This window comes from Macaca fascicularis, chromosome 5, assembly GCF_037993035.2.
Source record: "Macaca fascicularis isolate 582-1 chromosome 5, T2T-MFA8v1.1".
Lineage (NCBI taxonomy): Eukaryota > Metazoa > Chordata > Mammalia > Primates > Cercopithecidae > Macaca > Macaca fascicularis.
In genome coordinates, this window is record NC_088379.1 from 155,722,766 (window position 1) to 155,742,782 (window position 20,017).

The window sequence follows — 20,017 nt, forward strand, 5'->3', positions numbered from 1 at the left end:
AGACAATCAGGTTACAGGAGATTCCAGGCATGATGTAATATGAAATATTACACCTAATTTAACTTTTAGCTTTAACTTTAAGTCTTCAAAATATACAGGGCATATGGCCAGTCGCGGTGGCTCAAGCCTGTAATCCCAGCACTTTGGGAGGCAAGGCCGGAGGACTGCTTGGGCTCAGGAGTTTGAGACCAGCCTGGGCAATGTGGCAAAACACCATCTCTACAAAATATACAAAATTTAGCCAGTCTCGTGGCATATGCCAGTAGTCCCTGCTACTAGGGAGGCTGAGGCACAAGAATCGCTTGAACTCGGGAGGCAGAGGTTGCAGTGAGCCAAGATCACACCACTGCACTCCAGCCTGGGCGGCACAGTGAGACTCTGTCTTAAAAAAAAAAAAAAAAAGTATATGTATACACACATATACATATGTGTATGTATATATGTGTATATATGTGTGTATATATACACATATATATATTTTCTTAAAGATAAATATGGGCTGGGTATTAGAGGACATTAAGAAACTATTGTTACTATTATTAGGTGTAATAACAGCATTGTGATTATGTAAGAAAACATCTTTTTTTACATGCTATTAAGTATTCAAGGGTTGAATGACATAACATCTAAGATAGTTTTAAATACTAAAGCAAAATAAAGGGAATAGAGATATCAAATAATTATGGAAAAATGAATATGGTTTGGACAGCTGATAATAAGTTAATAGATACTGTACTTCCTACTTTGTGAAAATTCGAAATTTTCATTAAAATATTTTTATAACTAAAAAACTCGTAAGAATATTTTTTAAAGATTAAGAAGCTCTGTAATGTTTGGTCACACAGCTAGTCACTGGCAAGGACAGAATGAAAACCAAAGTCTCCTGCCATTTATATTAATGCTTTCTGTACAGTATTACGCTGCTTGTACAGTACTATGGCACAATCACCTCTTTTAAATCCTTTCTGTTTTACAGTACATGAAACCACAATCCAAAACATTCCTTACAACATAAAATACGTAAGTCACATAAGAACTTTCAGATTTGTTTGCTATTTTTATGAACATAATCCAATGAATATGCACTGCTCAAGTTTATACATGAGCAATAGTACACCTTCTTCCTTCTTACAGTTTTACCAAAATTTACTGGTAAAAAATGATTCTAAATTAAATTTTGTTCGGGAATATAGAAGTGTTCATTCTTAATTCTTCTGGGTATTTAATATGATTCTATCTTATCTGTTATAAAATTCAAAGACCAATAAGCAACAATATCTTGCAATACTGAGAAGCTGTATTTAATACACACATCTTACTCACTGTAATAAAATTACACATAGTTCATAAGTTGTTACACCACTTTTAAAAAAAAAAGTTTCATATATGAAACTATAAATTAGGGAAAAGCCCTGAAATATAGACTCTTCAATTTTTAAAATTCAATTCTTCCCAAATTATATTATTTCATAAGTAAAAGTCATTTATTTCTTCATCAAATGGTTCATAGCTAAATAAATTATATCCTTCAATAGATCTAAGGAAATTGCTATTCCAAACTTAAGTACTTCTAAAGTCTGAACTTTCTTTTTCAAATAAATTCATTGTTACTTTTTCACTGCATAAAAATATCACTCATCACCAACTCCATTTACATCTATAGAAGAGATGAAATTCCTAGCTAAAGCTTCATACTTACCCACTGATACTGTAAGGGTCAAACAAAGTGCTCATATTGCACAGTTAATACTCAAATATGATATCTGAAACTACATACAGGTATCTTAACTCAAATATAGGTATCTTAAACAAATATAGGTATCTTAAACTACTTAAATCCTAGGTACGAAGATGAAGATTAGTATTTTGAAGTCAGTCTGTTAAACTCTTAAACTCATTATTTAACAAATTATCCTCTATTGAACTGCTATCTGCTTTCTGAGGAAATTTACGGTAAATCTACTTTCACTTGGTTAAGTCTCTCTCTCCAATATTCGAAGGGACTCACTACATGGCAATGCCCCATGTGCCACAAACAAACAAACAAACAAAAAAGAAAGGTCTCATTATTCCTCATTCACTCCATAAATAGCATGGTTTCCAATCCCCTCAGTAACCTACCACAGTCATGCTATCTAGTTTGACAATCTCAAAGTACATTACCTAGAAGAGACCCAGTAATCTATGAATGATGTAAGCAGTATAGAGTACAATGCTGTTACCTCTATTTGTAAAACATTATTCTACTAAGAACAATGTATTCCTTATTTATGTGGCAATACATTGTTGTTCATATGGATCTAAGTTCAAGTAAAATCCTGTGACACTAGTCTCTCCAATTCGTTGCTCTCAAAGTTAATTTTAATGTATCAAAAAAAAAAGTCTTAGTTCTTTGGTTCAACACATAATTCTATGCTTCATCCAAATCACTGATAAAAATCTTGAAGATTACAACATAATAGACATGTGACACATTCTTCAAAAGATACAGACTATGAGAAACCTTGTCAAAAGCTGACAACACTTAAACAATGAAACTCCATGTTATCTCATCATCCATGTAAGTTTTTAATCCTGAAATATAAATGCATACAAATAAAATAAAGAAAAATCACTTACTTGTTCCTTCTATAAGTAGTTCTTGTCCATGGCTACCCAAAAGTGTACGAGAAAGAAAAGGTGCAAAATCCACAAAAATCTCACGAAGGAGAGGAGCTGCCTTTTCCAAAGCATGTTCAAGCCTCTCTGTAATACTAATGAAAAGACATTAAGTTACTTGAACTATTCAACAGATTGTATCAATTTTCTAGTTTCGAAAATAAAGATGTGTTTCCATATATATATAATTATATAAAAAAATTAAAAATCACCTAAAGAGACATTACTGCTATGTATAGCAGTCCTTCTGCCAAAAATATTCGTTTTTATCTGATCTAGCTTGCCCCTACTATCTCCAACAAACATCCTGGTTAACAACCACTCCAAGCATCAGTACTTACTAGGAGTCTCACCTGGCCAGTTAAGAGCAGTTTGTTTTTAGGTCCATCATAATCTAAATAAATTCTCATCAAGTCTTCAACAAATTTTTCTATTTACCACTAAACCATTAGCCCACTGAGTTCAAGAACCATGACTTCATTTTAAAATTCACAGTTACAGCATATAGTACAGACTCAACAGATGTTGAGTGCTTATAAATTATAAAAAGCAGTTCTTTTTTATTGAAGTCAATAATTCCTTTCTAATGCAATGTGAATTATTTTTCTCCTGAAAATAATATACTTTAAAGGCAAATTATAACAAAACTATCATTTTGTTGATAGTTATATTTATTAATAAACTGAGATAGTTGTAAATGTGCCATAAATACATAAAATATATTAATATATATTTGTGATTATATATACATGTATTCATATATACATACACAGATACATTTAATGACTTTTTTTTTAAGGTCCACAGCATTTCAGAAAATTCACAGATATCCACAGCTTCAGTTTCTAACTTACAAATTTAACATATACATAAAGAGCCACTAGTTATCTACTATTCACACTAGGAGTACCTCCTATTCATACTACCAAGAAAGCAGTTGCTACTGAAACTATCAACACAAACATATATAAATTTTGCTGTGAATAACCATCTCCTCACAGGCACAACTCTAAATACTATTTTCTTCTACACAACTCATAGAACTTGTTATCCCTGAATAGTATCATAAATACTAGCCACACTCGAAGCACTCAAGTACCTACATTTGTAGTGTCTAATGGATTTCCCAATTGTGGTAAAGAAAATCAAGGACTCTGGCCACTAAGACTCTAGTGGTGGAAAATACACTCATAGCATTCGAAATTAAACTGTGAAACCCAATTAAACAAGGTAAGTGACAATAAAAATCTATCTATAATTCAGTATCATTGTGGCTTTGGCTGGTTGGCTACCACTTATATCAGTATTTTTTTTTTTTTTTTTTTTTTTTTTTTGAGATGGAGTCTCTCTCTGTCTCCCAGATTGGAGTGCAGTGGCGTGATCTCGGCTCACTGCAACCTCTGCCTCCCGGGTTCAAGTGATTCTCCTGCCTCAGCCTCCCGAGTAGCTGGGACTACAGGTGCTCACCACCACACCTGGCTACTTTTTAAATATATGTTTAGTAGAGATGGGTTTTCACCACGTTGACCAGGCTGGTCTTGAATTCCTGACCTCAAGTAATCCGCCTGCCTCAGCCTCTCAAAGTGCTGGAATTACAGGAGTGAGCCACCGCGCCGGGCCTACATCAGCATTTTATAGAGGAGAAACAACAAATTCCATACTTTCAATTTGCAATCATTTGAAACATAAGTCATAAGCTTATGTAAATATTTGTTATGCATGCAGCAATTATTTTTTAACACAAATAGTCACTTCTCATGAAGTGACTTGTACATCATGAAATGACTTGTACATCTTATAATCTTTCAAATGAAAATGAACTTCTAAAATGTTCTCAAGCCTCTAAATGTCATATATGTTGAAAGAAAGAAATGAAATGAAATGAAGTAAAATAAACCTAGATAGCTTAAAAAGTCATCAAAAGGTATAAATCACAATATTCAAGTTAGTAGCTTAAATACCTCATATTTGAAACCGGGTCTTGTGAAACTGAATCAACTGTTGGAACCGAGGGCAATTTTGCATTAGATGATCTACTGCCTATAAAAGAAAAATAACCATCTATAGGAATTTTCTGCTTTTAGGTATGAAGATTTAAATAAGAATGTCATTATACCAGTCAATAAAAGCATTATAATGTATTTTTATGTCCATTACTATTTGGATAACATTAAAATCTAACAATTAACAACTAAATCCTTTCATATATAAACCTCAGCTACGAGCTCAATTATCATGCCAGAACAATCTTTCTATCTGTGAGCTGAAAAAGCAAGAGAAAAGTAAATCCTGACTCCCTAAATAAAGTTCACAATTCCTTCTATTCAACACCAAGTGTCAACAGAAAGTTACAAGTAAAAGTATTTTTTAATATAGCAACAACACAGAAACACCTACATTCTAAATTTAGCTTTAAACCTCCATTACCATGAAAACTATCCTTATTCAGTTATCAAATCACTACTGAAGGACTAAATTGCAGCAATAAATGTAATCAGGGTTAGAAGCCTAGACCTCTGAGAATCTGTAATCTTGTATCACAACTATTATCAGTTATTTTCTCATTATGCTGCAAATATAAAAATACTATGCTTTAAAGAGAATAAGGGCCCTCTTTCCCAAACTTTGTTGAATCTTTCAGTCCAAAAGTTATTAGAAACACATCAAGGAAAGCATCTGCATCAGGCTGGAGGTTGTGTTGGCCCAAAGAAAGTTACTGGAGCCAGTGTGAGGAGGGAATTCAAGGAAAAAAGAAAACTAAGAATTGTAGAATTCATATCTATGTGAAATCATGGTTGCAATAGAGAGATGGTAATAATATGTGAATGACAGTATACATTTTTGTAGACTTTTATATACAAACACACACACACACAAACACACACACCGCCTCTAGCTCTGTCCACTAAGAGGACATGGAAGCAGCAACATCTTAACACTTGGTGTCCAGATCTTGGTTTCTTAATACTATACTCCACTAAAAGAAAGAAATGGCTGATTTGAGATCTGTGGAAGAAAAGCACCAAATGAGGTTGAAACATCTAGTTATGCTGTGTAGAAAGCAAGGAATGATAGGATATGTCCAAGGAATAATAGGTTATGTCACAAGGACACTGAAGCCAGCTTGAAGGGGCTCCCACTGATCAAACACGCTTGTATTCCATCCTGGGTGAGAAAGTGAGACTCTGTCTCAAAAAAAAAAAAAAAAAAGGAATTGCCATTTTTGGCCAGGTGCAGTGGCTCATGCCAGTAATCTCAACACTTTGGGAGGCCAAGACAGGAGGACTGCTTGAGCTCAGGAGTTCAAGATTAGCCTGGGAAACATGGCGAGGCCCTGTCTCTACTAAAAATACAAAAAAGTAGCCAGGCATGGTTGTGTGTGCCTGTGGTCCCAGCTACTTGGGAAGCTGAGGTGACAGGATCACTAGAGCCTAGAGGGCAGAGCTTGAAGTGTGCTGAGATTGCACTACTGTACTCCAGCCTGGGTGACAAAGCAAGACCCTGTCTTAAAATACAATACAATACAATACAATACAATACAATACAATACAATACAATACAATACAATACAATACAATACAATACAATAACAATACAACACAACACACACAACACTTCCCTCTGCTTCACACCACTCCCAGAACTTCCTCAGGCTCACTTCAATTGTATCTAGGCATGCTGATTCAATGTGCTCTTTTTGGTAAGGCAAATAAAGTTAATTCTGGATACAGATAAGCATAGCCAGGACCTAATCAGAGGTTTTGTGGATTTAACTGATTAAAAAACAGCAAGGACCTGAGGCAATTTTGAGCTTTCCTGAAACATGCTTGGTTTTTAGGCAGCACTTGATCAACAACCCTCAGTTCTGATTACCAGGTCTCAGTCAAATCCAAGGATCCAAAAATCTAGACAATTTTACCCCCCAACAAGCTTGATTCCTTTTGGAAAGCGGGCAATGCAGCAATCTTCCACAATTAACCTCTGGATGATTACTGAGCCCACCTCTTAGAGAGAGCACATTCCTAGTACAAAATGAACTTAACTATAGTCAATCTTTCTTTTCCACAACATACTTCCTTTCCCATTCCCTTGATAATCAAAGTTGACTTTCCTTTATACTGGAAGCTTTGTATTGCTTACAGTCCTACCTTCCTCACCATCCTGTTCAGCTGAGATCTAACTGTACCTAAAAACTCTAACCAAGTGACTGGTGGTCAGGACACATAGGATTCCTTTAAAAATGAAGCTAAAGCACACACTTCATCATGCTGACAATTATTTTTTATTTTTCTTTTTTTGAGACAGAGTCTTACTCTCTCTCACCCAGGCTGGAGTGCATTGGTGTGATCAGAGCTCACTGCAGCCTTCAACTCCTGGACTCAAGCCATCTTCCTGCCTCAGCCTCCCAAGTAGCTGGAAATATAGGTGCATACCACCACACCCGTCTATTTCCTTTTTTTTTTTTTTTTTTTTTGTAGAGACAGAGTCTCATTATGTTGCCCAGGCTGGTCTCGAACAATCCTTCTCTGGTCTCAAGCAATCCTTCAGCCTTGGCCTCCCAAAGTGCCAGGGTTATAGGCGTGAGCCACCATGACCAGCCCATTGTGACAATTTTTAAAAGCATATATATCAACTCACATTTCATCATAAAAATAATGCTATTTTTGTATTTTTCACAATAAAATTTCAAATTAGAGGGCAAGACCAGCGAAGTTGAAAAACATTTTTTCATCCTTTGGTATCCGGCACTTCTAAGAGTCAGGTCCAATCCTAAAATCATATACAACACTCAGTAAAGTACTTCACAGACCCATTGGCCTTATTACACTCGGTACATGACACCTGCAATTTTCTAAGTTCTTGACAACAATATGATCAATGAATCACAGTGGGTCATTGACTGTTACCAGTGATTAACAAAATATTTCTGTGTTTTTTAACTGGTGATAGTTTTTCAAGACCTTTTTTTTTTTTTTTTTTTTTTTTTTTTTTTTGAGATGGAGTCTCGCTGTCTCCCAGGCTGGAGTGCAGTGGTGCGATCTCGACTCACTGCAACCTCCGCCTCCCGGGTTCACGCCATTCTCCTGCCTCAGCCTCCTGAGTAGCTGGGACTACAGGCGCCCACCACCACACCCAGCTAATTTTTTGTATTTTTAGTAGAGACGGGGTTTCACCATGTTAGCCAGGATGGTCTTGATCTCCTGACCTCGTGATCCACCTGCCTTGGCCTCCCAAAGTGCTGGGATTACACGCGTGAGCCACTGTGCCTGGCCTGAAGACCATTTTTTATTGCAATGTATCAGACATTTTCTCTATTAGCATTATTGATGGATTTTCTTGAGCTTTTCTGACACTAATACAAAGGAACACAAAAGGTCCCATTTACTTAAAAGTAGAAATGGAAAAAATCCCTCCCCAAAAAAGGTATGTATGAGGCTTTAGGGGGAAAAAAAGGGGGGGCGGGGAATGTATGTATGAGGCTTTAGGCAAAATTAGCCTTTATTGTGTTAACTGGTTTATTGTGGGGTTTTTTTGTTTGTTTTTTGTTTTAAGAGATGAGGTCTTGCTCCGTTGCCCAGGCTGGAGTGTACTGGTGTGATCACAGCTCACCACAGTCCTGAATTCCTGGACTCAAGTGATCCTCCTGCCTCAGCCTTCTGAGTAGGTGAGATTATTTGCATGTACCACCGCGTTCAGCTAATTTTTTAATTCCTTGAAGTGAAAAGTTACCCAAGCTAGCCTTGAACTCCTGGCTTCAGGTGATCCTTCCACCCTAGCCTCTCAAAGTGCTGAGACTACAGGTGTAAATCACCACACCCTGCCCACTGTTGTAAATGATACAAATTTTAATGAGAAATGCATATTAGAAATGTGAAAAAGAAAAGCAACATTGTTGCTTCTAAATAAAGCAGTAACAAAAATTATTTCCTCACACTACCCTAGAAGTAATGCCAATTTTCAATTCTAAAAAAGAATACAGCAGAAAGAGTTTTTTTACAAAGTGTCTTAAGTCATAAGAAGACACTTTACCAACAAGGATAATAAATTAACCAGCAAAAGTTATAAGAAAAAAATCACATGAAAGAATAAACTAAATACATCAGTAATTTCACACTACGTTGTTCTCCATTCCTGCTGGGAAAAAAATGTAACATCCAAACACATTCTGTATTTTTTCAACTCAGATAAAAATAAAAACTTTCAATCAATTTGTTTTAAATTAAATTATCATTAAATATTTCCAGTAAATGATCACAAATATATAAATGCAGAAGCTACCTCCAACATGTGGAATGATACTCACTTATCTTTTCCTTATCCTAGCACTGATAAACTGGCTCCTTCAAACTGACAGTTTTCCAGACATTCAAAAGGACAAAAAGGAAAACGCAAATATATCATCTGTCTAGCATCTATCTGGGGAGTAGGCAATTGTTTATTTAAGGTCCCTGCGGGTCTAAATAACTAATGTCCCTTGCAATAAAGAATCATTAAAACAAATGCCAATTTTTTAACCCCTAAACACATTAACACTGCATTTCTCTCTCTCTTTTCTGAACCAGTAAATTCAGTCAGGGATCATCTATATGCCCAGTAAAAACTAATTAAATAAATCCTACTGAATGAATAAAAATAAGCCTATTGGCCCAAATCTTACACAAAGGAAATATGGTTATGACTCAAATATTTCCCTAATATTAAAAAAGTACTAATTAATAATGTATATGGCTCTGATAAACAGATACTGTCTAATATTCTAGTAAGTGGTAGAATTACTAAATTTTGCAAAGTAGCAAACACCAGGCATATAAATTAGTGAACAGTATACTTAGTTCCTTTATTGAGCTAGTTTCAATTTTGATTTATTCATGTATGCTTTGCAGTACAGAGAAACAGCATATTGGAAAAAGAGTAATAATATTTTAACATACAAGAAGGGATACTGGGTGAAGATGGAAGGATCACTTGAAGCCAGGATTTCAAGGCTTGTCTGGGCAATAGAGCAAGACCCTGTCTCTACAAAAATTTTAAAATTAGCCAGGAATGGAGACACACACCTGTAATTCTGGCTACCTGGGAAGCTGAAGCAGGAGGATCACTCAAGCCCAGGAGTTCAAGGCTTAGTGATCTATAACTGTGCCACTGCACTCCAGACTGAGAAACAGAGAAAGACCCTGTCTCAATTTAAAAAAAGAAAAAAGAAAAAAGAAAGGATACTGTATTCTAGGTAATCAAATCTGTGCTGATGACTATAAAATTTCCAGATTTTGATATATTTACTAAAATCAATTTTGCTTTTATTTTCTTAGAAAACATGCAATAAAGGATATGTCTTATCCTCTGATGAATATCTTTTAATACTTATTAATTAGAAGATACAATTGTTGCTCTTAGACTAGTCCTTTTGGCTGATAAAATGCTGCATAAGCCAAGGTATGCTATTCAAATTAAAATTTGAAATTTGTATACCAAAAAAGTTTTGTATGTTAATTATAGTCTTAATAATGTGTATTATTTCAAACTGCAAACAAATTATCAATTTCTATGGGTTATAAAATTATTTCAGTGATAATATTTTCATAGAAAAAGCTTTGACCTCATATAAACCTGGCAAGTGTTAACTGTTTCTGTGATTAGTATCTATCTTAGTTTCTCTTTAATTGTACCGCATGTAAAATGTGTCCCATTTTAATATCAAAATTTCCAAATATCCACAAATGGGAATTTCCTTGAAGGTATCATGTGAATATATAACAGAAAATATGAGTGTCATAGCAGAAACCTCGTATTTTCTATCAAGTAAATTTTTTGCCCAACTGTAGGATAATGTAAGTGTTCTGAGCACATTTAAGATAGGGTGGATTAATCTATGCTGTTTGGTAGGTTAGATGCATTAAATGCATTTTCAATTTTCGATATTTTCAACTTACAATGGTTTATCATGATGTAACCCCATCATAAGTCAAGAAGCATCTATATTCTAGGTCACAAATGCATTTAACACAAAGCCTATTTTATAATAAGGTATTGGATATATCACATAATTTACTAAATACTGTACTGAAAGTGAAAAATAGAATGGTCATACAGAAAACTTGATGTACAATTTTTACTGAATGTGTATTGCTTTCACACCATTATAAAGTCAAAAAATTGTTAGGTTGGAACCGTCTATATATTTATCTACTTCTTTTAATGGCAAATAACTTAAATCAAGAGACCCACCAAAAAGAAAACAAAAATGTATCAGTTAAAAAAAATATTGACAAGGGAGAAAGAACTATTTGGGGGGTTGGGGTGGATTCCATATGGAAATGAGTACTTAACAAGTGCAAGGGCAAGTATAGTAGGCAAAAGTATGTAAAGTGGGGTGGTAGAAGAGTAACAAGCAGGACAACTAAAAACACTAGATTAGGTTAGATTTTTCTTATCAAGGCAGTAATGTTCATGGCATCAATTAACGGAATAAAACAGAAGCAATACACTGAAATGGAGAACCCATATGACAGTAACAAGAGCACAGTGAAAGAGGAGAAAGAAGAGTCAGATGTGGAAACCAAAATAAATGGTAAACAGAAAGACCATAATCACAAGGAAGACTTGAAATAACTGAAAAAGGAATAACTATTTTTTTAAAATGGGGGTGGGGTTGGGGGGGAAAAAGTTTAAAATTCTAGTTCAAGATGGAAAAAAGAATTGGTAACCATTTGAGAAACTCCATCAAAAAGCATACAAAATTTAAGCAACAGAAAAATAAGATACATTATGAGCTGGATCAATGGTACAGGGTTTTGTAGATTTTGCCAATAAATACAACAGTCTTCAAGATAGCAAAGTGTCTTGTAATTCTGCATACGGTTTTTCAAAGTGAGTATTTTAAATTACAATAAATTTACTGGAAAAAATGCAATGGCTTCAGAGAAAAATGTATAATACTGCTACATGTAAAATATTACCCATATGTCTCAGCTGTTTATCTCTTCTGAAAACTCCATGACTTAAATTTTAAAGAATAGGCTTAAAAGCAATCAAAGGGTCCTATTTACTCTGTTCCCTAAACTGAAACTAGAGGGCAGTATGAGAAAATATTTTACTCAGTGTACTTTGAATTTCTGAAATCACGTTTGATTTGGGATGTTACTGAAAAATTTACTATAACTGAATTTAAAAGATGGCATGTAAATCATTTCATAGATACTAATAACCATTGCATTTTTCACAAAAGGGACTACTCTAGAAAAACCACAGTTGATTCTTTTTTTTAAAGGACTTTGGATGGGGGTGGAGAAGCGGAAATGTGCATACCCAGCTCCAAATGAATTACCAAATTATTTCTTCTCCAAAGGGGGAAAAAAAAAAAAGAGGCATCAGAGTATAATGAAACAATAAAGATGAAAAATTTGCTAGAGTTTCATGTCCATTTTCCTTTGTAATTCTCACCGGGCCAGGGGAAACGAGTGAGGGAGAGAATGAGAGGGTATTTGAGTATTCTCTGTACTTCAAACTCAATTTTCCTGTAAACTTAAAAGTGATCTAAAAAAGTCTATCAATTTTTGAAAAAAATTATAAAATAAAAAGCAAGGCAGACAAAACTCTGATACAATTGCAGCTTTTGGTTTCAAAGTAGAAAAAAAAATTCTAATTACTAATTTTCCTAAGAATAAAAATAATACAAGACTATTAATTAAATTTTAGAAATACTACCTAAAGTAAATATCGAAAATCAAAACTGTCAGTAGCCCAACTTCATGGAGAGCCAAATGACTTCATAATACACTTTCTTGCTTTTATCATGTAAAAAAGGTAGATAAGTCACTTGGTTGTAATTATATGGTACGTAAAGAATTGCATATAACTTTCTTTTACTTAACCTACTGAACATTTTCTCTTATCACTAAGTACTATAAAATTTGTAAAAAATTAAACAGGCTTAAAACTTCTGATAAAATATATTTTTGTTAACACAAGTACAATAACAAATAAAAAAAAGAGAGAAGACAAAAGAAATAAACATAGTATTTGTTTCTAGGATACATGATTACATAGTACACATCAAGGAAAAAAGTTCCCAGCTACTGGACAGTAGCAATATCAAGTTTGGAAAAAAACTCTCCAAGATACGCTAATTTGCTAAATAAAGGTAGAACAGCAGAACAGAAGGCAAACCCTGGCCTGAGATATCCCAAAAAAAGTAACAGCATTATTTCTGTTCTCAATATAATCCACCAGGCCATTCCTTCAAAATTTCTTTATTTTTCATCAATCTCAACCTAGGATCTTAAGATGAATGTTTTGGTGGGTACAATATCTTGTTATTAACCTTAAGAAACATCAAAATATCCAGAAGAAAACCACTGATACAGTAACATCCCCTTTGTTATACTTGGTCATTTTAATACTGCACATTCTTCAAGTTTACCCCGTATCACCACAAAGCTTCCCATCATCGTATAGAATCTTGCATCCATATATATGCTTTTATACATGGAAATAATTCTTTATCCACATATATGATTTTAGACATGGAAAGAATATAGAAGGAGAGATGGACAAAAATAAAATTGCCATAGGAGGAACTGAACCAGTATGACCATTGTTAGAATGATGCTACACTTCAGAGCAGCATTTCTTTCCAAGCCTCTAATTCAAAAAAAATGCCAAAAAAACAAAGTATTGGATACTATATAAATATTTGACAACCAGTAACCATATTAAAAGATTACATGTCAACAAGACTTTCTAATTTAGGCTACTATCAATATACATCTTCTTAAGTGCAGGGAAAGAAAACAAAGGAAAAAAGTATTTTTATGAATCTATCATTCATCCATGCACTCATCTACCCAACTAGCAGCATCTAATCTACCACACAATATTAGGTTTGAGTGGAGAAAATTCTGAAATCCTCGACTTAAGTTCCTTTAATTTTACTCAAATTTATTCAGAAAAGTAGTAAACAATCAACAGGATAAAAGCACAATGGTTTCTAATGTGCCCCCAAATTTTAAGTTAATCAAAAATCCTAAGCTTTGCTAAAATGAGATGTAAAAACATTTTTGTTGAAATCACTGATAACTAGCTCACCTGGTGATTCTCCTCCCACATCTGAGGCTTGGGCTGAATCTGCTGAGGAAACCACACTGACAGCATTGGTAGGTATGCTTGTAGTAAAGGTGGAAGGTGAGACTGCTGATTTTTTTGCTGCAACAATGACACTTCTGTAATAAAGAAAGTAAACAGATTGAAAGATACAAATTGATCTCTTGAATTAATTACATGAATTTCAAAACAGAAATTAGGTAGCTAACTTATTTTTCTAATTTTCTTGTTTCAGTTTGATGTACAATTTAGACTTTTCACCCAACGTGAAATCTCTTCAATACTGTTCATTTTTATCTGCATTTCACTATGAAAATATAACAATCCATTTTAACATTTAAACTTATATTTACCACATAGTATTTTTAAAATTTAGGATTATCTTTAATTATCTAACAAATAAAATATAACCAAAAGAATTAAAGCAGAAAATTCAACATTTCCACAAGAATTGTAAAGCGCTGCTAATCTGAAATAATAAAACCTTAGAAATCTTATAAGCTTAAAAAAAAAGTAGATATAAGCAATTTGCTAACATGTATACAACCCAGTTTTTCATTTTTAAACCCCAAAGTTTATATATCTTTTGATAATATACAAAAAACTAATGCATAGGAATAAAAACCATATGCAAAAATATCAAATAATCAAAGTTCTTTATCTTGTACATTATTCAAAGGGAGGTATTTATGATATACCAATTTCAATTAAAAAGTAATACTTTATACCAAACAGTAACTAAAAGACCTTGTTAGTCATAACTTAAAAGGCATTTTTAATTGAAGCTGGCTCTGTAAACATGCAAAAACTCAGTTAATGAGGTAAAGAGGACAGCTGATATATAATGCACTCCCACAGCAGTGCTTACTTTTAATTACCTGGTGTTAAGTATAAGCCTAAAGTCTTCAACATTCAATTTATTTAATCACATCTTTTGTTGACAGTACTATAACGGCAAGCTTCAAGTATTCCCTTAATAGCTTTAAAGTATTCAGCTTCTAAACAAAGTAACTTAGGTACTTGATCCCAATACATGCATTCAAAAGTGAAAATTATATAATTCCAATATTTTAATAATACATTTTTGTAGTTATTTTTAAAAACACACACACAAAGCAAAATAGGTTTCGTTTTACTTCAGTGCCTATCATGCGAGGGCAAACACTGTTGCCAATTAAATCAAGTTCTCTTGTGCTAGGCATGGCTTATTCAATGTACTTGAGGGTAGCTGGTGTCACATCATTATAAGGGTGACTGCCAATGTTAACTATACACTAAAAAATAGAAGCAACAGCCACCTGAGCCCCCAATCCAAAATGGTGTGCTTAAATCATGGCAGCTTATATCAGATGAAGATTATTGACTTAAGGGGGAGTAGATATGACGTGTGTGTGTGTGTGTGCATGCGCGCATGAATGTGTGTGTGTACGGGTGTGTTAGTGGTACCTTCAAAAACAATACGAAATGTAATTTGTAGTATTTCCTACTGGAAGGAGAAATTTAAAATCTACTGCTTAAGAAAATCACTGTCTTCTAGCAATGTCTGTGCAGGGGAGGGAGGAGAAATATGAAGAATTTACTTTCACATTTGTTCACAAAAGAAAGAACCAGCAAGATCTAGTTTACTCATACAATAAGTAGGAACTGAATGGAGCAACAGAAAGGAACACTTAGAAAAGTGCAATTGCTTTTTCTATAATCAAAATATAAGATATATACCTATGTATGCTATGACTCAACATTTCCACTTCTAGGAATTTCCTCAAGAAAGCTTATGTCCACAAAATATGTATACAATAATGTTCATATAGGCTTTATTTATAATTGGCAAAAGCTGGAAATAGCCCAAATGTCCTTTATGCAGATATAGAAAATTTTAAATGGTGCTATGCTTCTGGAATGGAATATTATTCAGCAATAAAAGGTAACAAACTACTGATGAATGAAATGAAAAGGTAACAAACAACATGGATGAATCTCAAAAGCATTATGTTGAATGAAGCCTTATACTAAGGAGTATATACTTTATGGGTTGGTTTTTTTTTTTTTTAACATGTATGTCTAGAACAAGCAAAACTAATGTATGGTACACAAAATCAGAATTAATAATTGCCTCTGGGGGATAGGAAACAGAATTGGCTGGGAAAGAGAACTTTCAAGACCAATGATATCATGATGGGGACCTGGGGTTACACAAATGTATAAATTTGTCAAAACTCATCAAACGGTATACTTAAGACTTGTGTCTTTCATGGTATGTAAATTTTAGATTAAAAAAATGGTATCGATCTCCAGTTAGCTGCATGCTAGCTGAAATATTTATTTAATCACATTTATTTAATCACATCTTTTGTTGACAGTACTATAACTGCAAGCTTCAAGTATTCCCTTAACAGCTTTAAAGTATTCAGCGTCTAAACAAAGTAACTTAGGTACTTGATCCCAATACAAGCATTCAAAAGTGAAAATTATGTAATTCCAATATTTTAATAATACATTTTGTAGTTATTTTTTAAAACACACACACAAAGCAAAATACGTTGTGTTTTAAGAGTGAAGTGAACTGATATCTACAATTTTGAAGTACATTACAAAAATAAGATTGATTGATGGATACATGGTGAAGCAAACAGAGTTAAAAGCTAATTGTTGAATCTCAGTGATGGGTCTACAGGTTTTCACTGTACAACTCTTTCAACTTTTCTGTTTGCCTGAACATTTTCATAATAAAACACTGGAAAACTGGTAACAGAACAGAATTTACTACAGCTGTTCCAAATATGCACAATCCCTATTTATTCAAGATGACATGGCTAATTAAACTCAACAAAGGAACTCAACTTCATTTCTAATCCTTCATCCTCTTGCTGTTAATGTCTCAGTCACAAATAAGGTCTTATTCTTTTATTCAGTTCAGGAAATATTTATTGTCCAGGAACTTTCACCTATTGTCAGGAATGACAGATCAGAAGTACGGCTTTCTACATGAATCTATATTTTACATGTTCCTCACACACTTCTTCAACACGCTCTTACGGTTGCTAAGTGTGTTGTGTCATTTCACAACTCCAACCCTTTGTATATACGCCTCCTCTGCCAAGATGCCTTCTTCTTAATCCTGCTTGCTTGTTAGGTAATATAAAATTATAAATTCTAATAGCAGGTAAGATAAATGAAGCACTGACAATATGCCAAGAATTATTATTCAATTTTCAAAACAATCCTAAGGTACGTATTAATTCAATTTTTAGAAATTTTAAATCTAAACCTCAGAAAGGTAACGTAATAACCAAAGTAAATAGTAGAACTACCATGCAAATCTAGGTTTATCTAACACCAGAGCCTTGAATTTGAACCGTTTCCCCATGTTGACCTTTCTTAAAACTTTTGAGATATAATTCACATACCATTTAATTCACTAAAAATAGACAATTAAGAGATTTTTAGTATGCTCACAAAGTTGTACAATTATCACCACAATCATATTAACATTTAAACATAATTTTAGAATCATCTATAAGCAACAGTAATAAAGATCTCTAGCATATAAAATTATTTATATACTACCATAAAATCACAAAAATATATCTGCTCATAAATTTTTAAAAGCTGCATTCTTTCACATAGCTACATAATTAGTTCATAATAGAGAAACAAAATTCATCAATTTCCAAATTCACTGATTGATTCAAATCAGTTCTAAGGAATTAACACAATACTGCTTCAGCTTAAGGCTATACAGAAACAAAGAAAAATCAAAGTTACAATGATCCCATTAAAAGGATATTAAGCAGTAGGTAGATTTTGAAATATTTTCATTGTCTTTACCAATCATTGTCATTATTATTATAAAGTTTCAGTGTAAAAGACTAAAATCTTCAACAGAGGAGATCTTTATCGTGTTTATCTTGTTAAATATAAGTATAAATCTAAATTAGTAAAGCATGTTCTACAGTTTACAGAAATAATCTAGAATTTTAAATTTACCAATAGTTAAGATTTATCATGCAAAAGCTAAGCATTTAATATTATCTTTTTATACGATGCATTGGAAAACACAGAGAAAATGCAACATGCATTTGACAAAACTGAGACTTTACATGACAGGCAATGTGCTAGGGATATTTCTGGCACCTTTCTCAGGCTACAGCTCAGGTTTCTATTTAAGAAACAAATTGAAATCTTTTTTAATGTTTAAGAACAATTATTGGAATTTTTTATATCTACATCAATTTTAGCAGAAAGTGCTTCAAACTTTTTAGCATAAGGAATTTGAAAGACAGACAACCAATTATGCAAGCTAGTTTCCCAAATTGTCAATTATAAACCAAATACTGAAGAGATAAAAATTGTTATTATCATTTTTTTCTTTATGAACTCACTATGAATACTTAATATTTGTGGGGCACCGTGCTTAAGAACATACACAAATTACCATATTTATATTTATGACAACCTTTGAGGTTAGTACTACATATTATTATGCTAATTTTACGAATGAGAAAGAAGTAATTTTCCTAAAGTCTCACACAGAACAAATGAAAATACTGTTGCTGGATTTTTTCTTTCCCCTGAACAAGGGATACTCATTTCAAAGTTTCTTTTAATTTACTGGCAATAGGCAAATAGTAACAATGCCTTCCAGATCAATAAAGTTGAGAAGTTCCATTTCAGTATCATATCAGTTTCAAATATCACAAACCCTCACACAAATGCTATTTTATTTAACATACAAATAGTTCACTAAAGGAAAAAAGAGCATTTCAGCCTACCACTTTAGTCCCTAAGGATCCAGTTGAAAAGCCAGACCAGTCCTTGAACTTTATCAAGATAAATTCCTGGCATTCACTAATCATCAGAGAGGATCTTCAAATTAGATAAGAGCAAGACTTTTGGCATGGGAATGAACACAAACACCTTTGCATTCACAAAGGCCCACAACCTGGCAGCCTTTCAGCAAGGTTTTATTCATGTAGCTGTTACTCTAAACTTTCCAGCTATTCCTTGGAAGTTGATAATACTTAAGATATGAGGAGAGTTGTGATTTCTGACATAGCATTCCTGAGATAAATACATGATCAGAGGGATGCTTTGAAATTCCCAAAGATATTCCACTAGCCCATGGCAGCATGAAAGTTTTTAAAAAGGTGCCTCTAACCAAGAAAAAACAAGGGAGGTAAAAAACAGAGCAGTCTCCTTGCCATCAGAGACTGTTAAATGAATACCAGACATGTCAAATTCTACAGAACATCCTGGAAATTGCTACCATCAAAATTATCTGTTGTTTTCTACTTCAATAAACCCCTTAAAATGTATTATGCCTAAGCATGATTTCCTAAATATGTTCATGATCTACTCACTGAAGACATCAGTAAGGCACAAATTTAATTTCTATGATATTTAAAAAAGAAATAAATGCTAAAATATATAAAATTTGGATCATTAGTAAACAATGTAACTATATTAATAACATATATTAAATTTAAAAGTATAGCCTCACATATTTTTGAGTACTCAATCTAACACGAACAAATCTAAATAAATTGTAAAAATTGAGAATAGACAGGGCACAGTGGCTCACGCCTGGAATCCCAATGCTTTGGGAGGGCAATGCAGCTGGATCGCTTGAAGCCAGGAGTTCAGGACCAGCCTGGGCAACACAGCAATACCTCATCTCTACAAAAACAAATGTAAATAGCTGGACATGTTGGTCCCAGCTACTCAGGGGACTGAGGAAGAACGATCCCTTGATCCCACGAGTTTGGGATCACTAGGTCAGGAGATCGAGACCATCCTGGCGAACACGGTGAAACCCCGTCTCTACCAAAAAATACGGGCGCCTGTAGTCCCAGCTACTCGGGAGGCTGAGGCAGGAGAATGGCGTAAACCCGGGGGGCGGAGCTTGCAGTGAGCTGAGATCCGGCCACTGCACTCCAGCCCGGGCGACAGAGCCAGACTCCGTCTCAAAAAAAAAAAAAAAAAAAAAATGTAAATAGCTGGACATGTTGGTCCCAGCTACTCAGGGGACTGAGGAAGAACGATCCCTTGATCCCACGAGTTTGAGGCTACAGTGAGCTATGACTGCCACTGCACTCCAGCCTGGGGGGCAGAGCAAGACACTGTCTCAAAAATAAAATAAATAAATAAAAATTGAGGCCAGGTGCAGTGACTCATGCCTGTAATCCCAACACTTTGGATCACTTGAGGCCAGGAGTTTGAGACCAGTCTGGCCAACATGGCAAAACCCCGTCTCTACTAA

At 34.0% G+C, this 20,017-nt stretch overlaps 1 protein-coding gene across 8 annotated transcripts in view; it reads right to left on the bottom strand.

Annotated features, from left to right (window-relative positions):
- The window catches only part of LRBA (LPS responsive beige-like anchor protein), a 768,738-nt gene that overhangs the window by 559,745 nt on the left and 188,976 nt on the right, over positions 1-20,017 (bottom strand). For all 8 annotated transcript variants that reach the window (XR_012435154.1, XR_010586615.2, XM_015450901.3 and 5 more), the window contains exons 31-33: positions 13,744-13,877; positions 4,620-4,698; positions 2,620-2,753 (exon numbers count right to left, since the gene is read on the bottom strand). Coding sequence is in view for 6 of the 8 variants with exons in the window: in XM_015450901.3 (XP_015306387.2) it covers positions 2,620-2,753; positions 4,620-4,698; positions 13,744-13,877 (347 nt within the window). In the remaining 2 variants the exon portion in view is untranslated. The remainder of the gene's footprint in view (positions 1-2,619; positions 2,754-4,619; positions 4,699-13,743; positions 13,878-20,017) is intronic.